The 27,688-nt window shown below is 53.3% G+C and overlaps 1 protein-coding gene across 2 annotated transcripts; it reads right to left on the reverse strand.

Annotated features, from left to right (window-relative positions):
• Positions 1 to 1,005: 1,005 nt before the first annotated feature.
• On the reverse strand, positions 1,006 to 27,338 carry PLEKHM2 (pleckstrin homology and RUN domain containing M2). 2 transcript variants are annotated; one of them, XM_058818682.1, is made up of 20 exons: positions 27,199 to 27,338; positions 16,778 to 16,884; positions 15,870 to 15,979; positions 14,511 to 14,610; positions 13,940 to 14,027; positions 13,295 to 13,481; positions 11,084 to 11,143; positions 8,606 to 8,819; positions 6,505 to 7,308; positions 6,173 to 6,242; positions 6,003 to 6,093; positions 5,265 to 5,329; positions 4,950 to 5,038; positions 4,242 to 4,374; positions 3,971 to 4,161; positions 3,610 to 3,675; positions 2,988 to 3,147; positions 2,617 to 2,796; positions 2,418 to 2,534; positions 1,006 to 2,086 (listed from the first exon to the last, which is right to left on the reverse strand). In XM_058818682.1, exons 1-20 carry the CDS (start codon positions 27,256 to 27,258, stop codon positions 1,949 to 1,951), a joined length of 3,030 nt encoding a protein of 1,009 aa, XP_058674665.1. In that variant the 5' UTR covers positions 27,259 to 27,338; the 3' UTR covers positions 1,006 to 1,948. The 2 variants fall into 2 exon arrangements, with proteins under 2 accessions (XP_058674665.1, XP_058674666.1); XM_058818683.1 differs by lacking the exon at positions 11,084 to 11,143.
• Positions 27,339 to 27,688: the final 350 nt, after the last annotated feature.

Below are 27,688 nucleotides of genomic sequence, written 5' to 3' on the forward strand. Positions count from 1 at the left end.
AAAATCCGAGGGGAGCGAGAGCGAGCGAGCGCCGCCTCCTGCAAAGCAACCCCCCCCCCAATCCAGCCCCCAATTTGGGGAAGGGATGTGGGGCAAAGGTCGGGCTGGGGGTGCGAGTCCGGCCCCCCCCGACACCGGCGCGGCCCCGGCAGCCGCGTCCAGCCGGGCCCGCTCTCACGTGATGGTGCTGCCCCGGCGCAAATAGGGAAAAGCAGGCAAAAAAAAAGGGCGGCAACATTGAAATGGTGACCGAGGGAGAGGAATTTTGCGGGCGCACGCAGTTACTCCCCTGCCCCAGCCAGCCTGGGGAGGAGGATGAGGACTGGGAAACTCGCTGCGCTTGTGGCCGCGCAGCGGGGGGACTTGCAGAGGGTCTCGCCCGCCTCTCCCGGTGCTGTGAAATTGGAGCTTCCCGCGGAAAAATGCTGCGGGGGTGGGGATGGCGGTGTCCCGCCCCCCGCCGTGGATTCCTATTTGTGGGGCTGCGCAGGGACCCCCTGGTACCCCCATGGCCGAGGCACCGCGGTGGTTACTGAAGGGCAGGACGTGCGGACCCCCCCATATCCCAGATCTCCCCCTGCCAGCGGCTGTCCTGGTACCCCCAACACTTTCGTTTCGATGCCAGAAGTCAAGGAGAGTTTATGGGGACAGTGGGTGATGCTGGGAGCTGGCCCCATGGCCGTTTCTTTCTCTTCTAGACTGGATTAGATTTCCTGGATCCAGGGAACTGGAATATCTCCTGAATCCAGGGATAAGCAAGGACAAAGCATGAAGACTCTGTGTCCTGATGGGTAATTCCCAGTTGAAGCCATAAACGTGTCCCACTGCAGGGTTAACACTGTTGAGGAGCTCGAGGTGCACGTCCTCCCCTCTTTTCATCCAAATCCCCCCTTCTGCCAGCCCAGAGCCGTCCCACAGGCTCCAAAGTGACAGCAGCAGGCAGGAGGAGCAGCAGCCCCAGTGGCACAATGTGGCGTGGGGCCAAGGCTGAGTTACCAAGTCTATTTATTTGGGGAGGGGGGAAAGGAAGCAAATGTATGTACATATACATTCAGTCACGCATGTTTCCTCCCAGAAAAAGGCCCCGTGAACTTATATTACATGAGAAGGTCTCCGGGTTATTATTATTGTTATTAATATTATTTAAAAGCTGGGGTTGTGCCCCAACGTGCTCGTTGTGGAGCGCAAGTGGCGATGGGTCCTCGCTGGCCTCAGATGCAGTGAGCTGAGGAGATGGGGACGTGTTTGGTGGCAGCCACATGACAATGCCCCTCAGGACACCTGAAGAACATGGGGACTCCATCTCTTCTCCCCCAGTGCACAGGGTCAGCATTAAAACCACAAACCAGCTGCTGAGATTTCCTAAAACCATGTTTAAGCCAAATATTTGGCCTTGTTCCTTTCTTCCTTAGCCTCAAATCTCCTGGACAGGCTGAGAGTGGTTCAGCGGAGCCTGGAGGCCCCGGGCGAGCTCTCCAGGAGGAGGAGGAGATGGGGCGGTGCCGACTCCTCCTCCCAACACAGCGGTGATTGTATGAGCAACAAAACATGCACGGTAGCAACTGAGTGCCCCCACCTCGCCCCGACCCTGTTCGAAAATGAACAAGTCCTCAGTCCTGCTCCCCATCAGAACGGGGATGCTTGTCCCAGCCCACACCGCTCCCACCCTCTCCCGCACTACTACTGGGACATTACTCTGTGAAAGGCAAATATTTTGCCCCGTGGCAGCTGGACAAGGAGGAAGGTGCAGGTGCAGGTGGTGAAGCGTCTGGCTGCTCCCCAAACCACACCGGGTGTCCCTGGCTCGGTGGAGAGCGCGGGGTCCACGCTGCAGGCACGGCCCTGGTGGGGACCAAGCGATGGCAGGAGGGTTTGGGGTGCCAGCTGCCCAGATACAGGCCCTGATCCCCAAAACTGGCCCCCGTGAGCTGTCCTCCCCCGGGCAGGGTTAACACCAGGGGTCCCGCTCGGCCCGGCCCCGGCAGAGGCTGTCGCTGCGCTGCCAGGCGCTGTCGATGAGGCTCTGGGCATCCTCACACTTCTTCTTCACAGCAGCATCCAGAATGGCCTTGTGCTGGAGATCGACCTGAAACACGGGGGGAAGGAGGGGAACAGACAACAGTCACTTCTCCCTCTCACTTTAAAACCACCTCAAACCCACATGGACAGGCCGCCTGTGTCACAGATATGGTGACAGCGGTGCTGACCCACATTCCTCACACCCCCCTTGTCACCACTGCGTGCTCATGGCTTGTCTTGCCAGCCCCCAAATCCCACATCCTGTGATTATATGGAACTACAGGAGCTCCCTGGCTCTCCTGCCCTTTGTGGGAAATCTGGGTTCATCCTCCAGGGACAAATTCATCCCTCTGCCCTCCCTCACTCGCTGAGGGTGTGAGGCAGCCCCACATGCTCACCTGGTAGATGTTCCTCCACGCGACGTTCAGTGCTGACAGGAACCTCTCCAGTTCTGTAGTGCAACTAAAATAAAGGACCCAGGGGGGCAGGAACTCCTTGCTGTCCTGAGCAAACTCCTAAACACCGAGAGAGAAGCCAGGGGTCAGCACTGGGTGCTCACCCAGCCCTGGGCAGCAGGTCCCAGAGCCCTGCCCTCACCAGGATGCAGTACTCCTTGCCAGCCTCCGTGGAGACAGCGGTGACATCGGTGAGCTCCGCGGTGCCCAGCGAGCGGAAGAAGCTGGTCTGGCAGTCCTCGTGGCACGTGAAAACCTTCTCATCTGTCAGCACCAGGCAGCAGGGAACGCACGGCGTCGGGGCAACACCCTGGGGGATCACCTGTGTGGGGTGGGGAAGGGGGGTGAAACCTGGCACGATGGAGCCCCATCTCCATGGGTGCCCTGTGGGGAAACCCTGCAGGCTCAGGATAAAGCTGCCTGCTCCATCCTGACAGACATTCCTGCTCCCTTCAGCAGCGCCAAAGGGGCTCAGGGCAAAGCAGCCACGCTCGGGGCCTGTCCCCAGCTCACCCCTTTGGAGACAGCCTGGCAGAAGTACTGCATCCAGTCTGCCATGTCCTCCTCGTTGTCGGCGCTCAGCTCCAGGGAGGGCCGGTCCGTCAGGATCACCTGGAAGGAGTGGGGCCGGTCGGTGGTGTTGGAACGCCGGCATCCCCCGCACTGCTCGCCGCTGGGAGAGAGGGGGAGGAGGGACATGAGCGGGATGGATGGGCCAGCACGAGCCTGAGAACAGCCTCTGACTGCCCTCCCTGGGCAGCACCTCGCCCCTGTCCCCACAAACACTCGTTCCCCATCAGTGATATCCCCTGGGATTGCTCCAAGGACCATCTCCAGGCTCTTCACATTGCAGGAGAGCTGGAGTTGAGCACAGTGGGTCTCCCAGCAGGGCTCTCGGAGGGATGCATCACCCTTCAGAGGCCAAGGCCCCTTCCAAGGAAGGAAATTAGCCCATTTCCAGTGGCATCACCAGAGCCAAAACAAATGGGCACCTGCCCCCAGGCAGGAGCAGTCGGGATTCCTGCAGCATGGACCAGGCCATGATCCAGCCTGGAACCCCTCCTGGACATCCCAAATAGCTCCTGCTCCCCAGATCCCTGTGCAGTCTGGGTTCTGTGTCCTACCAGCCACTCACCCCATGTTGATGGAGAGCAGAGGGGTGACGTCCGTGCGATCGGGGTACTGGTACAAGATCCCATTGCTGCAGTTTGGGAAGATGAGAGAGGGGGGAACTGGGGTCAGCCCAGCTCTGGTATCCCCTGCCCTTGGTCCCACAGCCACCCCTGCAGCCCTGTGGGGTCACATTCCTGCTGCTGGGCACCCACAAACTGCGGCTTTAGCCACCAAACCGGTGGCTTGGCCCCTTTAGGTGGCAAGATGAGTCCTCTCCCCCTCCCAGGCAGCTCTTGGGCAGCAAACTGCAGCAAACTGCTCCCAGCACCTCCTCCCAAGAGCCCTGTGTGACCCCAGCCCTGCCCCAGAGCCCCAGTGCCCACCTGAGCACCACGAAGCAGGGCTTCCACTGCTCCTTGCCCAGGTAGGAGGTGCCTGCCTTGTAGTGCAGGATGCCATCCTTGGTGACAGCGTGCTCTGCAGAGGAGCAGCTGCTGCTGGAGGGCCCCAGTGCCTCATCCATGGGGTCCTCCCAGTGAACGAGGCCGTAGAAACGCACAACCACGCTGCAGGCCTGGAAGAACCAGGAGAAGTCAAGGGAGTCTCCTGTGAGCCTTCAGCACCTGCAGTGCTGGTGGTGATACCCAAACTCACCTCACACTTGGACTCCTGTGCCACGAACTTGGCAAGTGCCAGTTTCTCCATGGTGGCATCCGTGAGGATACTGGGATAAGGGGGCTCCCGGCACCCTTTGATCATGGCTGACTTCAAGGAGACCAGGAAGAACCTGAGAGGGAGGCAGAGATCTCTGAGAGGCTGGGGCAAACAGCCCCTCACCTCCCTCATACACCTGGTGCCCAAGGGACTCCCCTTCACCGTGAGCCTCTGGTCTTCCAGACCTAAGAGCTGCAAAATCAACCTACAGACCAAAGGTGATGGGAGCCTGCCAGACTCCAGAAAGGAGATGGGTGACATCCAGAGGTGGTCACTCATCCCAGCACAGATCCCACTATGGCTTGATGGTCACCTCCCTGAGCTGCCAGCACACACAGAGACCTGGGACAAGCCTTGGAGCTCATCCCTGCTCATGCCAAGTGACACAAGTGACACGGGGTCTGCATTGCCCAGAGTCCCAAAGCTCAGACTGAGGAATAGAGTAACTCTTGATCCAGGGAAGATACTTTGGTTGTAATGTTGGAAATGACGGAGGCATTTCCAGCTGTCAGCTGGGTTCAGCCAGTGGCACCTAACCAGCCCCCAACCCCCTCATGGGTCACAGGACTGTCATGAAGGGCTCTCTGGAGTCTCCCACTGTCCCCAAGTCCAAGAGTCCCAGAGTTCTGTGCTCAGGTCCCCACTCACTCAGTGAGAGCCACGTCAGCAGTGTCCAGCAGGAACTGCTTCCTCCGGTTGGTGCACACCAGGGTCACTGTCTGCTGATCCAGCCCAACCTGTGCCACACAGCAATGGTTAGGGAAGCCAGGCACGGGATGAGGGGCAACAGAGCAGGGCTGACTGAGCTTCTGACCCAGGGAGAGGGGCAGTGGTCACTCTGCTGCCCAAAGACATGGGCACCCACAGAGGTGGCACTGGAAGGGGCATCACTGCCAGCTCTCCCAGTCTCAAAGGTTCACTGCCCACGGACACAAACCCACCCTCAGCCCTGGCCAGGCTCACCGAGATGTAATCCAGCTCGTTGTAGGACACGGCCTCCTCCACCATGTACGGCTTCTCCGCTGCCCCTGGCACAGACACAGAGAGCCACGTCAAGGGGGGCACTGCACCCCCTCTGCAGCAGCAGCAGCACCTGCAAACCGAGCCATGGCCCAGGCAGCACAGAGCCACGGGACACGTGTCCCCCATGAGTCCCAGGGTCCTGGGGACAAGTCAATCTGAGCTCCCTGCTGTGAGCACGGGATTCAAGGGAATGGGCAGTGAAGGCAATGATGGCCCAATCCATGGACAGGCCAGGGATGGTGTCACAGACATCTTTTATGAAAAATCCTTTCCTTAGGATTTTTTTCTCCTGAGAAGCTGAGAGGCCTCAGGAACAAAATGTGAACATTGATTATCTGCTGCTGTGGAATGCAACAGGTGCATCTGTGATTGGTCTCATGTGGTTGTTTCTAATTAATGGCCAATCACAGTCAGCTGGCTCGGACTTTCTGTCCGAGGCACAAACCTTTGTTATCATTCTTTCTTTTTCTATTCTTAGCCAGCCTTTTGATGAAATCCTTTCTTCTATGCTTTTAGTATAGTTTTAATATAATATATACCATAAAATAATAAATCAAGCCTTCTGAAACATGGAGTCAGATCCTCATTCCTTCCCTCATCCTCAGACCCCTGTGAACACCATCACAGGATGGAGCCTCCCTCCCTGCCACTGAGCCCAGGGCAGTGGGGATGTGATACCTTTCCGGATCAGGTACACGTAGCAGTCTGTCAGCAGGACGTAGATCAGCTGCAGGTTCCCTTCCATGTGCCCCGTGCTCATTCGGATCATCTGCATGGAAAGAAAGGAGCTCTCAGCCCGGGGCTGATGCAGGCACAGAGCTGATCTTTAATTGATGGAGACTCCTTACCCTGAACAGCTGCTCCTCGTTCTCCCGAAAGACGTGGATCATCAGCAGGAGGAGATGGTTGTTATCCACCCTGCAGAAAGAGACAGCAGAGGATGGACATAGATGTGAGGCTGGGTGAGTCCAGGAAGGGTAATCCCCTTCCTTGTTAAACACATCCATGATCTGGGCACTTGTTAGCTCCCCAAGGCCTTCTCTTCCTGACCCTTTGTGCCTCCTCTTCATCCTGGAGAAGGATGGGCTTTGGCCCCAAACCAAGGACAAAGGGAAAGGTGTCAACTTGAGCTCATGATTGTTTTGAAGATGCTCTCCCTGCTGAGCACACCCATCCTCACCTGAACTCGGAGGGATGGGTCAGCTCCGAGGGGCTGCCCTGCCCTTCCTCCACCCCAGAGTCCTCAGCGCTGCTCGGGGAAGGGCTGGGCTGCTCCTTCTTGGGCTCGCAGAGAGCCTGTGCGTCGGTGCTTTCTGTCTGGCTAGTCTGAGGTTCATCACTCGCCCTTCCAGACTCCTCTACTGCCCCAGCTGCTTCTCCCTCTCCGCTTTCTTCTTCTTCAGGAGCCTCAGGGCTACCAGAAACATGTGGCGGTTGGCCAGGCCCTGGAGGGTCATGGTGGCCACCACCTGGTGCAGCAGCGTTTGGACTCTCGACGGTAAATCGGTAGAAGTCCATGGGGGCTGAAATCCCCTCGCTAAAGTCGCCAGAGGACGATCCATCCGGGGTCTCCCCTGGCGTGCCGGTCCGAAAGGGCTGCTCGGGGGGCTCCAGGGCGGCGTTCCAGCCCCCGAGGTCCAGCTGCCCGTTGAGCCTGTCCATGACCTTGCTCAGGGGCTGCCCCACGCTCTCCATGGACGTGTCCTTCATCTCAGGGATGCGCAGGGCCAGCGGGCCGAGGGCAGCGCGCTCCCCGCCCTCCCCCGGGCAGCCCCCGTCCCTCGGCGGCTCCTCCCTGTCCCTGTCCGTGTCCCTCGGCGCCTCCTCCCGGTCCCCCTCCCCGTCCCTCGGTGGCTCCTCCCTGTCGCTGAGCCCGTTGACGCCGCTGTCCCCGCTGGCCTCGGGTGCTGCGGGCGCCGCGCTGTTCGCTGCCTCCTCAGGCTTTACCTTCTTCTTCTTGCCCGTCTTCTTCTTCTTGGCTAACCTGTGGGAGAGAAGAACGTCACCCACTGTGCCTGTTTACACTCTGCAATATACATGGGGGTCCAACAATGTTCCTTTGCAATTTTCCCTATTGAGAAATCCTAATCAGGAACATTGCTCAGTGTGCAGCCATGTAAAGCCCCCATCTCTGTGCCAGTTTTCATGAGACAAGCAATGGGCACTTTCTCCCACCTATCCCAAAAAGAGGTGTCACTGCTGACACAGCACCTTGGGCTTTCTTTCAGCTGTAAAGGGATCACAAATGGTTGTGGTGCTGAAATGATGTGGGAGAAATCCCTGGTTGAGATCAAGAAGCTGGGAAGGGAGGAGGTTTCTGGAGGTGGCAATGCTGTGTCCCCACCTGCCAGGAGAGGGAGATGCAGGTTGGAGCTCACCAGGATGTGCTGTGGAAGTGTTCTGGCACCCACAGCACCCAAACTGCTGCCAGGTCACCCCTGTTTGGGAAGTGAGCCCAGTGCTCCCCTTCCCTGTGTCTCCCATGTGGGATGATGTGTAAAACCCAGCTGTGTGCTCCAGCACAGCCCTGCTGGGCGGGTTTGGGGAGTCCCCATCACTGGGTGTGAGCAGACAGAGCCTGGAGCTCTTTGTCTGGATTGAGGGCTCTGAGGGATCCCTTGGGGATCTCCCCTGCAGGAGTCAAACACTCAAACCCCAGCCAGGAGCTCTGCAGAGGCATCTCCCACGACAGGTCTGGCCACAGCTCACTGACAAACAGGAGGAGGAACAGGATGGGGACAAGATCCAAGCCCAGAGCTGCTGCAAAGCTGCCACCAGCTGGAGAGAGCTCCAAATAACTGCTCATGGATTACTCTGAGCCCTCTGACACACACTGGCAGGGGAAGGGGGTGATGTGTGTCACTATAGGACACAAAAGAACATAAACTCACACTGCTGTGCTCAATGTGAAGAAAAAGGGGAAGTTTATTTTCTGACTCTAACATTTATAGTTTTTTAAGAGTGACAGTGGATTGGAGGGTGAGAGTGCCACCTCTCCAATGACACTGGACAGACTAACAGTCTATGAACTTTCTCCTCCTCCATAAAGGAATGCAAAACAATGAGTTATTTACAGAAAGTGTGTGAGAAAGTTCGCTACAAGAATGTCAACATCAGAAGGCTTAGAAAATCTTAAAAAACCAGAGTGACAGATGTGGAATCAGCCCAAGGGACCCACAGGGCTGAATAAAGGCTGCAGCACAGAGACTGTCCTTGCTGGGACAGAAGAGGTGGCACATCCCCAACATCTGCCACTCTGAGGCCAGCAGCTGCGTCCTTACCTGATGACCTCCAGCTCGGTGCAGCTCTCAGACTGGTCTGTTCCCTCGGGGGTGGCCTCTGCCCTGTGCACAGGTGTGGTGTCAGCAGAGGACGCTGCCTCAGTCCTGTCCTGGTTGAAGGGGTTGTGGCGCTGCTGCGTGGGGCTCCTCGCCGCGGCCCTGCCGCCGTTGGGCTCCGAGCGCGGGCAGCTCAGCGTGTCCGTCAGGTCCCCGTCTGCAGCACAGGGTGGGAGAGAGGATCAGCCCCGGCTCGGGCTCCTGGGCACAGCCAGATGGAGCCAAGCCATGTGCAGGGGCTCAGGGCACCGTGTGGGCACCACTGGCAGTGCCAGCAGCTCCTGGTGAGGATGGACAGCGAGGCCAGCCTGAGACCCTGCACCCCCTCTGCAGTTCAGAGGATGCCTGACACAGCAGCTCAGTCACCCAGGAGCCAGCAGGCAGATGGAGAGCAGAGGTGGAGTCTGAGGGAGGTGCTGAGGGGTCCTGGGGCCACTGCTCCTGGGCAAGGTGACAGCGAGCCATGAGGCTGCTGCTTCTCCCCTGCCGTGGCCATGTCTCAAAGACATGTCTTATGAAAAATCCTTTCCTTAGGATTTTTTCTCCTGAGAAGCTGAGACGCCTCAGGAACAAAATGTAAACATTGATTATCTGCTGCTGTGGAACAACAGATGCAACAGGTGCATCTGTGACTGGTCCATGTTGGTTGTTTCTAATTAATGGCCAATCACAGTCAGTCTCAGACTTTCTGTCTGAGCCACAAGCCTTTGTTATCATTCTTTGCTATCCTATTCTTAGCCAGCCTTCTGATGAAATCCTTTCTTCTATTCTTTTAGTATAGTTTTAATATAATATTTATATCATAAAATAATAAATCAAGCCTCCTGAAACATGGAGTCAGAGCCTCATTTCTTCCCTGGTCCTGGGACCCCTGCAAACACCACCACAGCTGTGGGAAGGTGCCTGCTCAGCTGGAAGGGCAGACACAAAGCCAGCCCATGGAGCAGCAACCCTGACAGAGCTGGCTGCTCTCCTCTGCTCACATGAGACACACGTGGGGGCTGGAGTGTGCTGGAGAGAGGACACAGCATTCAGCAGGCAGCACAGACAGGGCAGAGCACAAACAGCTGGGCCCGTGTTAGTCTTCAGAGGGAAAAAGAGCAGAGGAGAAGGGCTGCAGGAGTCATGCTTGGACCATTGTTATCTATTATCCATCCAAAATCATGGTTAAAGGAAAGTTATCCGTGCCCTTCCCTTCTCCAGCACCATTCCTGGCCCAGTGGAAGGTGTCCCTGCCCATGACAAGAGATTGGAATGAGATGATCTTTAAGGTCCCTTCCAACCCAAACCATTCCATGATTCTGATTCCTTTCCACAGCCAGCTACAAAGACCCCTTGGGAAGAGAACCACAGCCCTGGCAGACTGATTTGGGGTGTAGGATTTGAGGAGGAAAATGAAACCCCTTGTAAAACTCTAATCCAGGCAGTTTGTGCTGGATGATTCCAAAACTCCACTTTGTTCTCACTGAAAAAGCTGCCCTGGAGCAGGGAGAGTCAGTGTGAGCTCTACCAGGGAAGTCAATTGGGTTTTATATCCTCAAATCCAGAGGGATCTGCCTTCCCCCAGCATCCCTGGGCTTCAGCCTCCACCCAACACCCCCACTGGAGCTGTTGGCTGCACCCTGGGTTTGGAAAATCTGGTTTGTACCCTCCAGGGACAGGATAAACCACCTCTGTGACATCCCTGTGTGTGGGGTAAGAAAGAAGGTAAGAGGGAGCGTGTTAGAGCCCGAGAGCAATCCACATGGAATTCAGGCAGATTTCCCAAATAGTCCCCAAATATTCAGGTGGTCCCATCAACTCCATCCAGCTTTGACTGCAGAGGATGGAGTGTGGAGTGTTTCCTCTGGGGCTGAAGCAGAGAGGATACTGCTCCAGTGCAGGGGCTGCATGTGGAAGAAGAATAAATTCCTTTAAGCTGGGTAAGTGCTCTTGGCCATAAAGGCCAGAGGTAGCTGGTAAGTGGGTTTAAAAAGTGGTAAAATTAATAAAAGTAATAAATGTAGTGACCCCAAACTGACCCACATGCTGGATATTGTGGTTTCATGGGAGAAGTTTTGACATAGGACAGGATGATCCAAGGAAAACAAAACCTCCCACATTAATCCCTGCAAAATGCCCAAAATTAAAGGCAGCAGAATTAGTTCAGCTATTTTCCAGGGCTTTCAGGAAATCAATGATGGTGGATCAATTTTTCAGTCAGCATGCTGTGTGCTTTAATTGATTGAAGGAAACACCTCGGTCCAAAGAGGAAATCCATGGCATGAGGGCAGCTGGCACATCCCACATTTTGGGCCTGGACAGAATTCCATCAGGACAGGGCAGTTGGTTAAAGAAACAAACATGGGAACATGCAGCAAGCTCAGGGGGCAGCAATGCAGACAGAAAACAAAAATGCTGTAAGAGATGAGCATGTCCCACCTTCCCAGTCTCTGCTGGGCATGGTCTGCATTGCTGGAAAGACATCTCCAAAATCATAATCTACAAGAATGAGGGATAAAACTCAGGATTAGAAATACAGGTAGTGGGGAGGGAAGTGGGAAGAGTGTGAAGGGGATTTGGGGAGGGAGATGGGAATGGGGAGAAACAAAACAATTGCCCACTGGTATCTGAAACACATGAGAAAATAGGGAATGTGGATGTGAATGGAAACCAGCTGCACTAGTGTTCCTTCTGGAATACTCAGGGTTATGGGAGCTACAAAGGGACCAGGGAAGGGTGAAAGTCCCATTATTCAAGCTGCTGGGAAGCTAAACCAGATAAGCAGTGTCACCTAGGGCTTGATCCTCTCTGGGAAGCAACTGAATCTCTCTGTGCCTCAGTTTCCCCACTTCACACTTACCTCCCATAGATACTGTGATGTTTGACTCATGAATGTTTGCAAAGCCAGGGATCTGATTAAAGGGGAAAACTTGTCCTGTGATCCTACAATCCCCAGTTCCACCTACACTCTCAGGGTAGAGACATGCTCCTGTTGAAATGATGAGCAGGGTAATAGCTACAGGGAAAAGTTCAATTCCTCCACACCAGAGGAGCAGCAGCAATTCCTGCCCTCCTGGGTCCTTGTCCAGCATTTCTACACCAGCACCAAATCCCTCTGTGCATGGGGAGACTGAGACACAGAGCACAGCCACTGCCTGGACACATGGAATAAGCTGAGATGATGCCAAACCCAAAATCCATCTCCAAAATCTCCTGGATCTCTACTCCAAAGCCCTCTTCTCTCGAGCTCTAGGCAGCCACCCACCAGAAGGCTGGGGACACCCAGTGGCAGGGACAGGCAGGAGATGTCTGGCACAAGCCATGCTCTGCTGAGGGAGGATCAGGAATGCAAACCCAGGGGTGCAGCACAACAGCTGCTTATGCCAAACCTCTGGGGACAGAGAACCTTCCTCTGTGAGTTTTATTTCCAGGCTCCTCATGCTGTCTCCACCTTCCCTGGGATGCTGGAGATCTGGCAGGAGCAAGTCCCTAAAATCAAACCCTTCCCTGAGTGCACATGTGGTGAGCCCAAACCAGTGCTGTGCTTCCAAGTCCTCTGTTAAAACAACTCCAATGCCCTCCCCAGGCTGTTCCTTCTCAGCATCTTTAACACCTGTAGGTTCTGTCTTGGCACCTGGTGACCCTTGTCTTGAGGAAACCCACCTGGGTGTGGGCTCAGGCCCAAATTCTCTGCATCCATCTAACAGCTCATTCCATCCCAACTCTATTCCACAATCCCTTTTGCTCAAACTGACATAAAAACCAGGACAGGGCCAATGCATTTTGGATCAGGAACAGCATCAGCAGAGCTGCTGCTTGATGTGAACGTGGTGGGGGCAGGACAGGAGCTCCCTGCTCTGGCTGCAGCAGACTCATGGTGCACACAAGTTCATCAGGAACAACACCCAGTCTCTCTGAGGGGATGAGGGGGTGGGTAGGACAATTTGTCAGGCTGCTCAAGATGTATCAAGAGGAAAAACCAACACCTCTGAGACCACTGGCTGCCTTTCTCCCAGATTGATGACACAGAGAAGACTCTGGAAACTACTCCCCTCCAGGGCCAGCACATGTGGCTCTCTGGACTGCCAAATAAACAGTTAAAAACCTCCCCTGCAGCCCTGTGTCCCTGCTGACCTGGAAGCCACATCCAGATACAGGCACAGCCTTTACTCTGTGGGGAGAGTCCTCCAATTCCTGCTAAAACCCTGAGGATGGGAATGTGGCCTGGGGTGCCCACAGGGAATGTCCTTCTCTCCCAGTCTGAGGCACAGAATAAGCACAGAATGGTTTGGGTTGGAAGGGACCTTCAAGTTGACTTAATGCCACCCTCTGCTATGAGCAGGGACACCTTCCACTGTCCCAGGCTGCTCCAAGCTCTGTCCAGCCTGGCCTTGGACACTTCCAGGGATCCAGGGGCACCCTGTGCCAGGGCCTCACCACCCTCTCAGGGAAGAATTTCTTCCTAATACCTAATCTAAATTTCCCATCTTTTTGTTTAAAACTCTTAGGGGTTAAACCCACTCCCAAGGATGTAAGACAGGAGAGACCCTCAGTCTGGCTGCTGGCTCTCCTGCTTTGCTCTCTTCCAGTCTAAAATCTGCTGCCTTATCTGAAGGGGATGTGGGAAGAACATGGCCAAAGTCCACTGACCCTCGCTGGATGGAGCAATGGCGCTGTCGTCCCATTCCAGGTTGGTGGAGGTGACAGAGTTGAAGGAGTTGAGGGAGAGGCTGTCGGAGCCGTGCACGGAGCTGGGCAGGCGCTCCTCGAAGTCCAGCAGGTGCTGAGGTTTGTAGTAATCCGGCATGTAGGGGGCCAGGTCCAGGTATGGAGCATCCTGCAGGGCAGGGAGGGCTCAGAGTCAGGCTGCAGTCACTGTTTCTGGCACAGCTGGGGGGAAATGCCACCCCACCAACATGGTGGGACTGCCCCTTGAAGGTCCCTTCTCAGTGTCCATCTCAGAGGAAACCCAGTGGTTTTACCAAGGGTTATCCAGTGGATTTGTGTTTTCTGGAGGGACACCAGGGTTTTGTACCACACTTGCAGAGCTCAGCTCCTTTATCCCCATCAATCTGCCCTGCAGCTGCCCTGCTCCTCCTCCAAGCAGTGAAGAACTGAGCAACAGGAATAAATCCCATTGTTGGATCCCTAAAGAAGTCTTTCCCAAAATCATCAGCATCATATTTTCAGCTGAAAGTCCACCCTGGACCAAGCAGAGGGATCTGTCCCACCCTGGCCTTCCCCTGCTCCACATTCCCACTCTCCCAGAGCCAGGAGAACAGATCAAACACTCACCAGGTCCAAGTCAAAGCGGATGAACTCCAGTCCAGACACCAGTGTTAAGAACAAGGTCAGATGGTCGTGACTGCAGACCAGGGCGTTCCTGCCACAGGGAGGAACAAAAGAGCTTTACAGATCAGGGAAAGAGGAGGAGCAGCTACAAGGGCCCTTCTGTTTCTTTGGGGGCGTCTCTGAGCTGCCATACATCAACTCTGGAGCTGGCAGCCCACTCCTTGCCTCTGTGGGCAGCCACTGTGTGCTGTCCCCAAAGTGAGCTACAGCCACATTTCCAGGTGTCCAGCAAAGCTGGGTGCCCAGACAGGAGCTCAGCAGCTCCTTGGAAATCATGGAAAAATATAAAGGGGAGTGCAGAGTAAAAGCAGGAACTAGGAGAAATGCTTGCAGGGCCTCATAGAAATAAGAGGACACTGTGTTCACATCTAGGACCCTTAAATTAACCAAATAAATCCCACAAGTTAAAAAATCAAACCCTGATCAACTGCTTGTCCCCCACTGGCAAATTCAGGCTGGCTTCTGACCAGGAGGGATGTCAAACATTGCCCAAAGAAGGAGCTGGGATACTCACTTGACATAGTACTTGTGCAGCAGGCTGAGGTTCTCCTGGAACAGCCTCAAGTAGCTCTCCAAGGAATTTTCATTGAGGGCAAGGTAGAGCCAGGCCCGGCCTGGAAACAGAGCAGCAGAGATTTATCTGGAAACACCTGAGAAATGACACAAGCCTAGAAATAGTCATGAATTAGTTAAAACCCCTCAGATCATTCATTTGTATCATTTGAGGGGAGAAACTGTGAGGGAAATTGGGAGGGGAATGCCAGTGAGAGATTCATGATTTGGAGTAAAATTGGTGAGAGACAGGTGAAGAAGGAGCCACACAACTCTGTCTCTCCAGCAAGATGGGAGCCCTGTCAGAAATGCTGGGAGAAGGGAGAGGCAGAGGGAGAATTGCCATGAATCAGCCCAGGTGAGATTTGACACAAATTCTGGTGCAGAGAGAGGTGACAGTAGAGCCTGTGCTCAGCTCTGCTCTCACCAGCACAGGCCCAGGACAAGGCAGGTGTTTGGATAAGCAGGCACAGAGGATCTGGGCATGGTCTTGCATCAAAAGTGGCCTCGATGGTCCCAAACATCTGCTATGGACAACTCAGAGCAGGGAAAATGCAGAATCACACACATGACTGCTACAGCAAGATGTGGGGTGAGAGGGGATGCTTCTATCTGCCAGGAACCCTTCCAAGGGTACAGCCCTGCAGGACTCCCATTGCCAGGAACCCTTCCCAAGGGCACAGCCCTGCAGGAATCCCATTGCCAGGAACCCTTCCCAAGGGCACAGCCCTGCAGGAATCCCATTGCCAGGAACCCTTCCCAAGGGTACAGCCCTGCAGGACTCCCATCTGCCAGGAACCTTTCCCAAGGGCACAGCCCTGCAGGACTCCCATCCTTCCCAAGTGTTACCCTGTGCCAGGAACTCATCCTGAGGTCATGGCCCCACAGGACTCCCATCTGTCTGGAGCCCTTCCTGAGGGCACAGCCTCTTAGGTTCCAGGGCAGCAGAAGCCAGGCTACACCTCAGCACCCAGCCCCGAGGCACAGTGACATTATTTCCAGAGATCTCACATGGTCATGGCAGCACTCCCACCTCCTTGGCACAGGCTGCCCAGGGAAGCAGTGGAATCACCATCCCTGGAAATGCTCAAACTATGTGTGGATGTGGCACCTTGGTGGTGGACATGGCAGTGCTGGCCTAATGGTAGGACTCAATGATCTCACAGGTCCTTTCCAACTTTAATGATTCTGCAATTCCTTGGCCTGGGACCTGGATCCCAACGGCTCCCTCAACCCACCAGTAGCCCCAACTCCTCAGCACAACCTGGGCCTCCCCAGGGGTCCCCAAAGCAAGAGCTGGGGACACTGAATGAACACTCACTGCGGCCCAGGTTGGTGGCCACGTGCTGCAGCACCTCGATCTGTTTGATGGCTTCCCGGCGCGTGAAGTGAACCACCAGCACCCAGTACCCCGAGGAGAGATCTTGCAGTCTGCAGGAAGAAAAATCCCAGAGGAAAATGAAGCAAAAGCTCCACCACAATGCCTGCCTAGATGCTTTCCCCATGCTGAGGTGTCACTGTCATATTTTCTAGAAAAATCTCTTCACCAGGATTCTTCTCCTGGGAAGCTGAGAAGCCTCAGAGAAAAAGGAAAACAATATTATCTCATTTGCTTCTGCTGTGTTTTGCTGCTTTGGAGCGTGGTTTGGAGATTATTTATCCAACAGGTGCTTGTTTGATTGGTTTCACGTGAATTGTTTTTGACTTAATGACCAATCATGGTCAGGCTGTGTTGGGACTCTGGAGAGGGTCACAAATTTTTCATTATTTTCTTGTTAAGCCTTCTGTAAGTATCCTTTCTCTATTCTTTAGTATAGTTTTAGTATAGCATTCATAATATAATATAATAAAAATATTATTATATATAATCATATATTAATGATATATAATAATACATTATATTAATATATAATTATATATAATATTGATATAAAATACATTAATATACATCATACACATTTAACATATATAATAAATATAATAGATATTATAATATACAATAGAATATAATAGGTAGATAATATATAATACACAATATAAAATATATAATATAATACAATACAATATAATATAATATAATAATAAAATAGCCTTCTAAGAACATGGAGTCAGATTCATCTTTCCTCCCCACAACAGGGGACCCCAAAACCACCACACCAGGCTTTTCCCATGGGTAAAGCAGCACCCCAGAGATCCAGGGCAGCACCCCAGAGGTGTCTCCAGGCTCACCCGTAGAGCAGAGCGTGGTCCAGGTGCTCACAGAGGCGCTGCAGGACCTTGTCGTGGTTTCTGATGGCCGGTGTCTCATCTTCACAGGCAGCAAAGTAGCTCTGCAGCTGCAAAAAGAAGAGATGGGATGCCTAGAATGCCCCTCTCCAGCCCACAAGGAGCAGGTGGAGGTGCCAAATCACTCATATCCAGCACTGAACGATTTTTTGTGATCTCTCAGCTTGCTAAACCCTGTAGCTGATGGTTTTGAGAAGACCCTAAAGGCATTAACTACAGGGAGAACCTTGCCCAGGGTCCCCACATCTCACAGCTCAGCAGTGCTCTGGTGGCTGCACAACCAAGTTCCCCAATGGTGAGCAGCCTCTTTCCTCCCAGCCAACACTACAGCAGGGTCTGGTGGTTCAGAGCAGAAATAAACCCCAGCTCTGCTCTGTTTCTGGGTCTGACATGGATGAGGCCTCTCCTTGCTCTTGCTAGAAATCTAGAAATCCCCTTGCACCCAAATCCGCTATCCCTTCCCAGCTGACCCACAGGACTCCTCCTGCCCCCAGAGCTTAGGGATCTATTTAGGTCCTGTCTCACACACCCTTGGCATCCAGGCAGGGAGATTACTCTCCTGGGATGTAATCTCAGCTGGACAGGCCATGGCTGTTTGCTGGCAACGTGCAGGAACAGCTCAGCTGAGCCACAACAATATTAGAGACAATATCTGTGTTATTTTAGTGACCTGACACGTCTTTGCCAAACCTCACTAGATGACAGATGTGTAAAAGCAAAAAACTTGACATTACTGTGTTTGTCAAATCTGACCTGTCCCCTAAATCAGCTTTTTCCTCCAGAATTATCACTAGAGAAGCTCCTTTTGGAAAAATCATCCAGCCTTGATGTGCAGTTACCCAGGGCTCAGAGAACACCTCAGGGCCCCTGGGAACACTCTTAGGAGTATGAACATATGATCTCCAACACCTTCCTGGCCCAAAGACCTTGAGTCCCTCTGTGATGAGGTCTCTTGTGTTGAGCTGACCCCAAGGTGTTTGAAAGTCTTTTTTCCCAGCCCTGAGACCAAACAAGAAGCCGAGATGTGTTGGTTCTGCTTCTCAGGGTTTATTTTTTCTGATCTCTAACATTCTCTTTCGAGATCTGTCCGGCAGGTCAGGCTGAGGCACACTGACTGCCCTCAGGGCAGTGTTATCCTTTTATACTCAGAACTATGTGTACTTTATTTACAGTAATTTTCCAATACCTATCACCTATGTCAGACAGTCTGTCTCTACTCTAAACCAATCCAGAAGCATCACCATCACAGCAGAAGATGGAGGACAAGAAGGAGAAGGAGAAAGAACATGCCCAGATTCCTCCATCTTGTCTCTTGAACCCCCGTTGTAAAAACCCCAAAATTCTACTTTTCTACCCTGTGATAAATTCACTATCATTCTACTCAACCTCTTGTGTCTTGTACATCTTCACACAAAGTTGGTAATTGTTTCCATGGGCTAAAATCAAAGGCACAGGCGTCTTTGACTCTGTGTCAAGGTTTCTGAGCCCCCTGAGTCCTCCAGGACAGCCAGAGCTGGGTTCCAACACCTCTGGAGCTCTCAGGTAAGATGGCAGAGCCAGGCAGGTTCCTGCATGGAGCTGGTCCCAGCCCTAAGGTGGATGAGAGAAAACTGCTGAGCCTGGAGAATGGCAGCCAGAGCTGCCTGATGGTGGCACAGCCCTGCTCTGCCTGTCCCTGTCCCAGCAGGTGAGTCCCTGGGGAAGCAGATGCACAACCAGGATTGCAGAGGCACCTGTGGGTGTTCTGGAGATCCTCAGGGGCTTTCACAACACCCACGTGAGACCCTGGAGCATTTCAGCTCAACACCTCCTATCCATTTTTGGGAGGAAGCTTTTCCAGAAGATTTCCACTATTTGCAGGCAGCTCAGACTGAAGCAGAGAGGAAAATGCCCTAAAATACCACTCTTGAAGAAAATGCTCTAAAATACCACTATTGAAGAAAAATTTCAGGAGGTACCTGCAGCCAGCGTTTGAAGCTGCAGCAAGGACATCAGAGGAAGAAACAAACCTAAAATTCAGAGCCATATCCCTCAGGTGATGGATAGATGCAGTCATGGGGATGATGTCCAAGAGCTGGAGCTCACTAAAATATCCCATTTTGGGGAAAATAGAGGCAGAGGCAAAGATCTCACAGGACATGAGCCAGCACTTGAAGGCAGATATTCCTGACTTGTCCCAGCCAGGCTGTGGGTTCTGCAGGGAGCTGGACCATCCTTGGAAGAGGTTCTGGGTATTTCTGCAGGCTCTGTGCTGGATTGGGGAAATGCAGCTGTGGGGGACAGCTGGGGGAACAAGAATAAATCAGGCATTTTGTTAGCTCACCACTGAAAAAAAGAGACACAGCTTGGGGAGGTCAGTTTGGAGGGAACTTGGAGCCTGTCTGTGCCTCTGACCGGAGGAATTCCTCGTGACAGAGACACTCCAAGCCTGGGCAGCACAAGAGATGAGGAAATAGAAGTAATTCCTCTTTTTTCTTTCCTCCTTTCTCCCAAAATAACTCAGAACTTTGTCATGCTCCTTCCTGCAGCCAGTGCGCACAGGGATGGTGCCTCTCCCAGCATCCCTCCAAAATAACCATGGCCAAAGGCTTCCAGCACCCAGCCAAGGGCAGGCACAGCTCACTGGAGCACAATTCCCAGCAGAGACCAGGCAGGTGAATCCCTGCCCAGCCACCCTGGCCAGGGAGGAAACAAGACACAGCAAGCCTTGGGATCTCCTGGGTGGAGTCACCCCTCCAGCCAGGGTGGGGAAACACTTGCAAAAGCTGATGGGGAGGTGATTCTGGCTTGGGAAGAAGGGTGAAGACACATGGAGAAAAGTCAGGATGAAACAGCTTTTCCAACTGGGGAACAAAGTCCAGCTGTGCTGTTTTTCAAAGATTCAATGCCTAGCTGAAAATTTGTAGGAATTACAACCACCAGCAGCCATGGTGGGTGATGTGGCACTACCCCAAAATGGCATTTTGTAGAGCGTTTATATGGAGTCTCCTGTTATAAAACACACATGGATAATTGAACCAGCCTCTCCTCCTGCAGTCAGACCTGTCTGGGAGGTGGTGACCAACTTCATGAGGCACCCACAAAGCAGCTCCCTGACACAGCTGGGCTGGAGCCAGGGAGATCAGGAAGGAGGCAAATAATTGGGTTAAAACCACCATTCCTGGATTTCTGCAGAGATGCTCTTCCCCTCATCTCCTCTGCACCCCAAATCCAGAAGGAAGGGCTGATGGCTGCCTCAGATGGAGGACTCATGCTCCTGAGGGGCACAGCAATGCCTGGAGCCCTGACCCAGGGCTATTTATAGACATTCCTGTGGCCAAAAGAAGCCCTGCTGGCATGCAGCAGGCATCCCAGCCATGCAGCCACAGGGACCACTGTGCAGCCTGGCCAGGTCTGAGCACAGAACCTGCTCAGGGAGAGGGCAACAACAGCCCAGCCATGGCTGAACACACCTGGGAGAGCTGGAGCACAAGGGAGTTTGTCCAACAGGAACAGAGACCTGGCTGCCACTGGGAAACACTCACACCACTGAGGAGGAGGAGGAGGATTTAATTGCTGTTTATCAATCACAAGTTCATTTTTCTAGCAGTGACACACCCCATCCCAATGCTGGCACGCGTGAGAGAGGCTCTTCCTTGCACAATTTTATAACCTGTTACTGCAGTGCTTCTCAATGAGTGTGGAGATTTCCAGGCTGATCTGCAGAGCTCCTGTGTTGCAAATAATCAGGGAGGTGTTCTGGAAAGCCCATTCCCAAATCTAATCATTCTTGTGGTGGTTGTGAAATCCCTTCAGTAATTCTAAAACCTCACTGGAATACTGAAAGTCTCCTGACCTGTTCAAGGCTGGCCTCAACCCAAGTGAGTCCAACATCTCCACTCTGTAAATCTGCCCTGCAGATGTTTCACAGCAGCTTTCCAACATCAATTCCATTCCACTTGTTCTGCTTGGTATTTCCCTGGCAGGACAAACAGGGTGGAAGAACAACAAACACCCTTTGCATTCCTCAGCTCCTTAACTGGGACTGGAAAGGTGCTTCAAAACCCTCATTCCCACCCACAGCACATGCACTGAGCTGAGGGGTTTTCCCCAGCTGGAAGAGCTGAGCACCCTCAGGAGCAATCCTGGAGCTCCAGGGAGCACAGGCAATGGGAACTGGCCTTGTCCCAAGCAATGACAGCTCAGTGCCAAGGGAGGACACAGGGGAAAGGCCAGGACAGACACCTCAGAACTCACTTTCACACTTGCTCAGGGGGTACAGACATGCAATGGCAAATGGATAAGGAGGAGGCTGAACTCCTGGGCCTGGAAAACTCCTGGTTTTCCATACCATGCATAAAAGCAGGCTGAATGCCATGCACTTGTACAACACAAAGCTCTAAAACTCCAGCTTCTAGCAGGACATTTTGGAGGTCTGACTCAACACTCCCTACAAACCAGCACTGGCCTCAGTGCCCAGCTTCCCACTTTGTGGGCCTTGCCTGGATCTTAGGGATTTTTCCAGTTAAAACACACCAAGCACATTCAGAGAGCATCAGAAAGATGCTAAAAGACACCACAAGTGCCACTGGAGATGTGGAGAGACAGGAGCCTGCTCAGGTGAAGCTGAAACCCACAGCAAAGTTGCTCCTTGCTGGAAACACTGAGCTTTGAGCATTCCCAATCCAATGCCAGCAAGATTGTCACCTCCTGGGACACACAGACTTCTCAGCTCACACCTCCCAAGGCTTTTCTGGGGCTTTCCTTCACTATTTCTAAGCAGCAAAGCTTGCAGCAGGCTGTGACTCAGACAAGGAGAGGTTTTTTTCCAGTGGGAATTTTTAGGGAGCATTCTGCTCCTCTGTCACAGCGAGCAGAGCAGGGGCTGAGCACAGAACAAGGTCCCTGAGCTAACCAAAGGCAGGTGGGAAGGTCACATACTCAGCATAACAGAAAAAAATAGATTTTATGGGGAAAAAACCCCAAGTCCAGTGGCAAACATGCCAGAAGCAAGCAAAGCGCTGCTCCCTCAGAGAGCTGCTGCTCTGAGTCCCTCCCCACCACCCACGGCCTCCAGCCCCTGCTAAATTCAGTTACACCTCTTGGAGCAGCTCACCAGAAGTGGGGAAAGCTGAAATCACTCAACAGCCACCAAAATTGTGCAATCAGAAGGAGAGAGGCTTGGAGGCTTTCCTTTAGCTCCTTGGGAAAACCACGGCCAAATTCACCCTCCCAAACCGGCTGCTCCCCCAGCAAAATGCTTTGTGCTAGAGAGAGGAGAACAAATGGGATTTTTTAATTCCCAAAATGTTATCACAGGCTTGTCCACCCTCAGCTCCAGAGCTGATTTTGGGTGTTATGGAGGACAAACATCAGTTTAGGTACCTGCAGACCCCAATCCCCTTAAAATTGTGGATGTGACTCCGTGACTTTAGTGGCTCCTGGATGGCCAGGCAGGGAAGTTTCCTGAGCACTGGGATGAGGCAAGAGGAATTTCAAAAGAGATAAACTTTGAAATACTCAAGCAACACACAACTATGATGAGAGCAGAACCACAGCACCACAGGGACAAAGCCCACGGAGGCCCACCAAGACAAACCTGTGGAGTTGTTGAAAGCACCTGAGTGACCCCTGTGTCTTGTCTTCATGGACAACTGTAGTTATGATATGTTCTGAAAAATCTTTTCCTTAGGATTTTTTCTCCTGAGAAGCTGAGACGCCTCAGGAACAAAATGTAAACATTGATTATCTGCTGCTGTGGAATGCAACAGGTGCATCTGGGATTGGTCCATGTTGGTTGCTTCTAATTAATGGCCAATCACAGTCAGCTGGCTCGGACTCTCTGTCTGAGCCACAAGCCTTTGTTATCATTCTTCTTTTTCTATTCTTAGCCATCTGATAAAATCCTTTCTTCTTTTAGTATAGTTTTAATATAATATAAATCATAAAATAATAAATCAAGCCTTCTGAAACATCGAGTCAGATCCTCATCTCCTCCCTCATCCTCAGACCCTTGTGAACACAGTCACAGACAACTCAGGAGCTCCATGAGATTGCTGCTACTTCACCCACAGGCTTTTGGCAGCTGGCAAACCTGGTACACATGGCAGAGGAACATGCAGGAATGCCCTCTTCATGTGGAACCTGCAGCAGCAACAGATGTGAGTGAAGGAAAGACCCTGGCAGAGATAAAAACCCTGTGGTATTTGAGCCAGAGGTGCCTCTCAAAAGGGAGCAGAAGGCAAGAGACTGTTTGGCTGTTTTCACATCTCTGTGCTGGGCTGAATAAAGGCAGCCAGGCAGAGATGAGCACATTCCCTACGTGGTTTGAGTAGGGATGCTCCACTCCAGGACACAGGGGCTCCAAGCCATGCCCAAACCACCTTCCCTCACTGTGCAGGAGAAGCAGAGGTGTCACAAGGCAGAGCTCAGCAGCTTAGGAGGCTGCAATGGCATTTCAAAGGTACAGGGCTAAAAATCCAACCTGGAGACAGGCAGCAAAGGCTCAGCATTAACTTGCTCTGAGGGCAGTGGAAACCTTCCCAAAGTCATGCAGAAACAGAGCAGAGCCAGAGCTTTTGGCAACAACTCCTGCAACGTCAGCAAAAACCACTGCTCCACCTGATTGACATGCACCAAGGATCAGCTGCTCCAGAGTTCCTGGCAACGTGTGTCCTTCAAAGGCAGCAGAACGGCCTGAAAACCAGAGAGGAGCCCCAAAATCCGGGATTCTAACCTCTTTTCTGATTTCACCTTCAGCTCCTGGAATTGTCAACAATAACACTGCTTAAGGACTGCATTTGCACCCCTAATCCCAGGTAGGAGAGCACTAAACCCCTCCTGAGCCTAGGAAATATTCAGGGAAACCCAAAAGAACACAAACCACCAGCTTCATGGACCAGGGAACCTGTGACAGCTCCTGGCTACCAGCAGATGCTTGGCCAAGGATGGATTTGAAGTTGTTGGCATTTCTGGTATGTTTGGAGCTCACCTGGACTGCACCTGGAAGCTGCCCTCATCCCACTGCCACCCTACACAGCAGCATCTCCCAGAAGGAAACAAGCAGCCATAACATGCCCATCCCCAGCCTTCTGCCCCAATAAAGCCCTAAATCTTCACAAAAAACAAGGGTTGGGCAGCAATCTGTGCAGTAATTTGAGCTGGAGCACAGCCCTCTTAGCAGGAGGGGAACTGAGTGGGAAAAGGGAAATTAAACAGCCACAACGCTGTCCATGTGTGCAGAAAGCATCACACTGTGAATTAATCTACAGCTCCCAGGGAGGACACAGAGGACAAGCTGTAGATGGGAAATCAAAACCATGTTCCCAATTCCCTTGGAACTGAAGCAGGGACCCAGCTCCCCAGTGCTGAGCTTTCCCAGCCTCTCCTGGAGCCAAAAGCAGAAATTTCCTGGCATGTCTCTGGTTAGAGAAGCCTATTTTGTCTAAGTTGGGTGTTTTGCCTCACTTTCCAGTGGAGGCTGACTTCACACCTCCAACCTCACAGCTCTGAAATCCACAGCAGAGCTGCCACTGATACCTGGGAACCACACAGAGAACCCCACAGGCTGGAATTACCTTCCCCAAGCACATTTGCCACTTTTCCATCTGTGCTCCATCCCTCAAGCCTTTCCAGGAAAATAACAGAAACTGACCTGTTCACTGAGGTTTGAGGGGTTTGCTTGGAATTGAAGCATTTCTTTTTGCTGTGGATTTGTACAGCATCCACACACCCATAATCCCAGTTCTATCATACAGTGTTAGAAGCCTTCTCCACAACCTCAAGTCAAATGCAGTGTTCTCTTAGGAATCAGTGCCTGTCAACCAGGAAATCTAAAATTCTCAGTAGCCAGGGTTCCAACATGCATCAATCCCCCATTACTAAAATCCAGCAAAAACTGAAATCACAGCCAGCTACAGCCCCAGCCCTGAGTGTCAAACCCTTCCCAGGGCTGTGCTGCTGCTCCTCTCCTTCCCCATCCAAGGCTGCTGAACACAGGGTCCTCTTCCCTGGGCAGCTCCATGAAAATAAAGCATTGTTTCCTCCCCTTTGGGCCTGCAGCTGAGAAAAGAAAACCCCCACCATCCCCACAGACACATCCAAATCCTCCACTGCACACCTGCACCAGTGCTGAAAGTAAGAAATGAGCAGCCCACACTGTGAGGAAGCTCCTGAAATCAGAGGCAGGATGCTTGGAAAACTCCTCCAAACCCCATGACACAATCCCAGTGCCAAGGAGTTACTCAAGAGGAGGATGACACAGTAGGATTTCCCAGCACAAAGCCACTTGCTCCCTTAACCTGGTACTTTACTCTTGCCACTCACAGGGAAAAAGAGGATCAAGGATTTCAGGCTGAAGTGGGAGAGGAAAGCACTGGGAAAAAAATAGCAGCTCCACAGTGATTTCCCTGAGGAAGGAGAGCTGCATCCTGGGGGTAAAAAGGCAGGGTGGAATTTCACCATGGCCTGAGTTTGGTTTCACTGGGATGGTAGAAATTAATCCATCAGCCTAAAGCAGGCTCCTACACTTCCCTGAGTTTTGGATGAACAGGCAGGATTAGAAAATCCCAAAAATTTCACTGCTGGACCAAGACAGGAGTTGGCAGGGATTGGGCAGGCCAAGGCATGCTGGCAGAGCTGGAGATAAAGAGTCCTCTTCAATCACAACAGTAATTAAAATAAACATGTTGATTTTTGAGCATTTCCAAACGTGATCTTCCAAGGATTTTGTGAATGCAAATAAATTAGGTCCAACCAATCCTGTGTGGGAAGTTGTATTCCTTATATATACAGGGAAACTAAGGCAGAAACAATCCAGAGCACTGTGACAGAGCTCAGAGCAGGCTGAACATCCACTGATTTCCAGACAGATATAAGATTATCCTTAATTCTCAGAGGATAAAAAGGCAAGAGACCAGAGGTCAGAGTCATCCATGGAAGAAAAAAGCTGGGAGAGGTTTGCACATCCGTCCTACACACCAGAGGCAGTGTCCAGCCATCCCTTTCTTAACAGCACCAGGAATTCACTCACGCTGGTCTTCATAAAACAAGTTTTCATGGATGAATCTGAGTCAGGACACACTGCAGAGCATAGGAAAACTATTCCATAAGGCAGAGGAAACCCAGCAACTGGAGAAACAACAGCAAGTCCAGGCAGCCTTTGCCCCAAAGCTTGGGACAAACACAAATTAAACTCCTGTTGCCTCCTCAAATGGAGCAGGGATTCTTTTTCAAGGCTGGTTGGAGCTCATGGGTGGGCCAAACCAAAACTTCCAGCATGTCCTTACAACTCTCTCCTTTGGCCTTCCCAAAGATTTTCAGCATCCTGGTCCCCTCTGTGCTGGCTCATGGATGTTTCCACCACCAAGATGGGCTTTAAGGAACCATCCAAGGAGAAACAAGGGGCAAGGAGAAGGTGAGAGGACACAAGTTCAGAGCATTGCTTTGAGGGCACAGAGCAGAGCACAGGAATGAACCACGCATTCCCTGTGTACATGGGGAGCATGTCCCAGGTCCTGTGCCTCCCACAGGACGTGCCTGGCTGGAGAGAGAACCTCTACAGAGATGGTTTTAGTCTGGATTCCAAATCCCTCCTGAATAGAGCCCCAGGAAAAAGGGTTCCCCCAATCCTGTCCTTTGAAACGGGGAAGCCTGGGCAGGACAATCCCAGTATATCCCAGCCAGCTAAAACAGAGGGTCCTGGGGTGGCCCTGGCAGTGTCCCTTTGGCGGGGTGACTCCACACCCCAGATGTGCCACCCCCACCACCAGAAGAGCTGTGTCCAACCTCATACCCTCAGCATAAGGACACTCCCAAAAGTGTCCACCTCTGGCAAAAGGGATGCTGAGTGCCCTTGACCCCATGCTCCTTAACCTGGTACTTTACTCCCAGAGTCCATCAGTATCCCCAGGATTTATTATTTCTTGGCTGTGGGGGTGTGTAGGATTGTCCCCCAGCCCCATCCCTCAGGCAGAAGGTCCATAGGGACCCGTCCTTCAGCCCTACATGCATGGCAGTGGTGTGTGGTCCCCAGGAGTGTCCCCCAGCCCTGCATATCAGACGCAGCCCCCATGGGCAGCCCTGGGCAGAGGGGAGCCCACAGCCCCACCCTCAGCCACAGGACAGTACGGGGTCCCAGAGCTGTCCCCAGCACCAGCTGAGGGGGGCCCATGGATGTCTCCAGGCCCAGAGCGGGGCTCCCAGAGCAGTCCCAGCTCCGCAGCCCCGGCACTGGGGTTCCTCAGGGCTGTCCCCAGTTCCACAACCCCGGCACTGGGGCTCGCCGGGGCTGTCCCCAACCCCCGCAGCCCACGGGTGTCCCCAGGCCCAGTCCTTTCAGCACCGCGGGTCGACGTCCGCAGCCCCCGCCGTGCTCCCGCTCCCACCTTCTTGACGGAGAGGGAGATGTTCTCCAGGATGCGGTCCTTCACCTCCGCCGGCTCCATGGCGCCTCCGCCCGCCGCCGCCGCCGCCCGCCGCGCCCGCCCGGCGCAGGCCGAGCGCCGTCCCGCCCGCCGGGCCCGCTCCGTCCTGCCGGCTCCGTCCTGCCGGCTGCCCCGGCCGGCCCCGGGCTGGCGGCTCCGCGGCGCTCAGCGCGCCATGGCCGGGCGCGGGGGCGAGCGGGCCCCGCGGGAGCACAGCGGAGCCGAGCCGCGCTGGGGCCGCGCTCCGCCGGGAACTGAGGTCACGGGAGAGGAGGGAGGGACGGAGGGAGGGAGCGAGCGGCGCTGCCCGCCCCGGGCCGGCAACGGGACCGCCCTGGGTAGGCAACGGCACCGCCCCGGACCGGCAACGGCACCGCCCCGCTCGGCATTGAGGGCCCGGCCCAGCCTGGGCGAGCCGAACGGAACTGACCGGAGCCCAACCCGGCCGAAT

The sequence above is a fragment of the Ammospiza caudacuta genome, chromosome 22, assembly GCF_027887145.1.
Source record: "Ammospiza caudacuta isolate bAmmCau1 chromosome 22, bAmmCau1.pri, whole genome shotgun sequence".
NCBI classification, from domain to species: Eukaryota; Metazoa; Chordata; class Aves; order Passeriformes; family Passerellidae; genus Ammospiza; species Ammospiza caudacuta.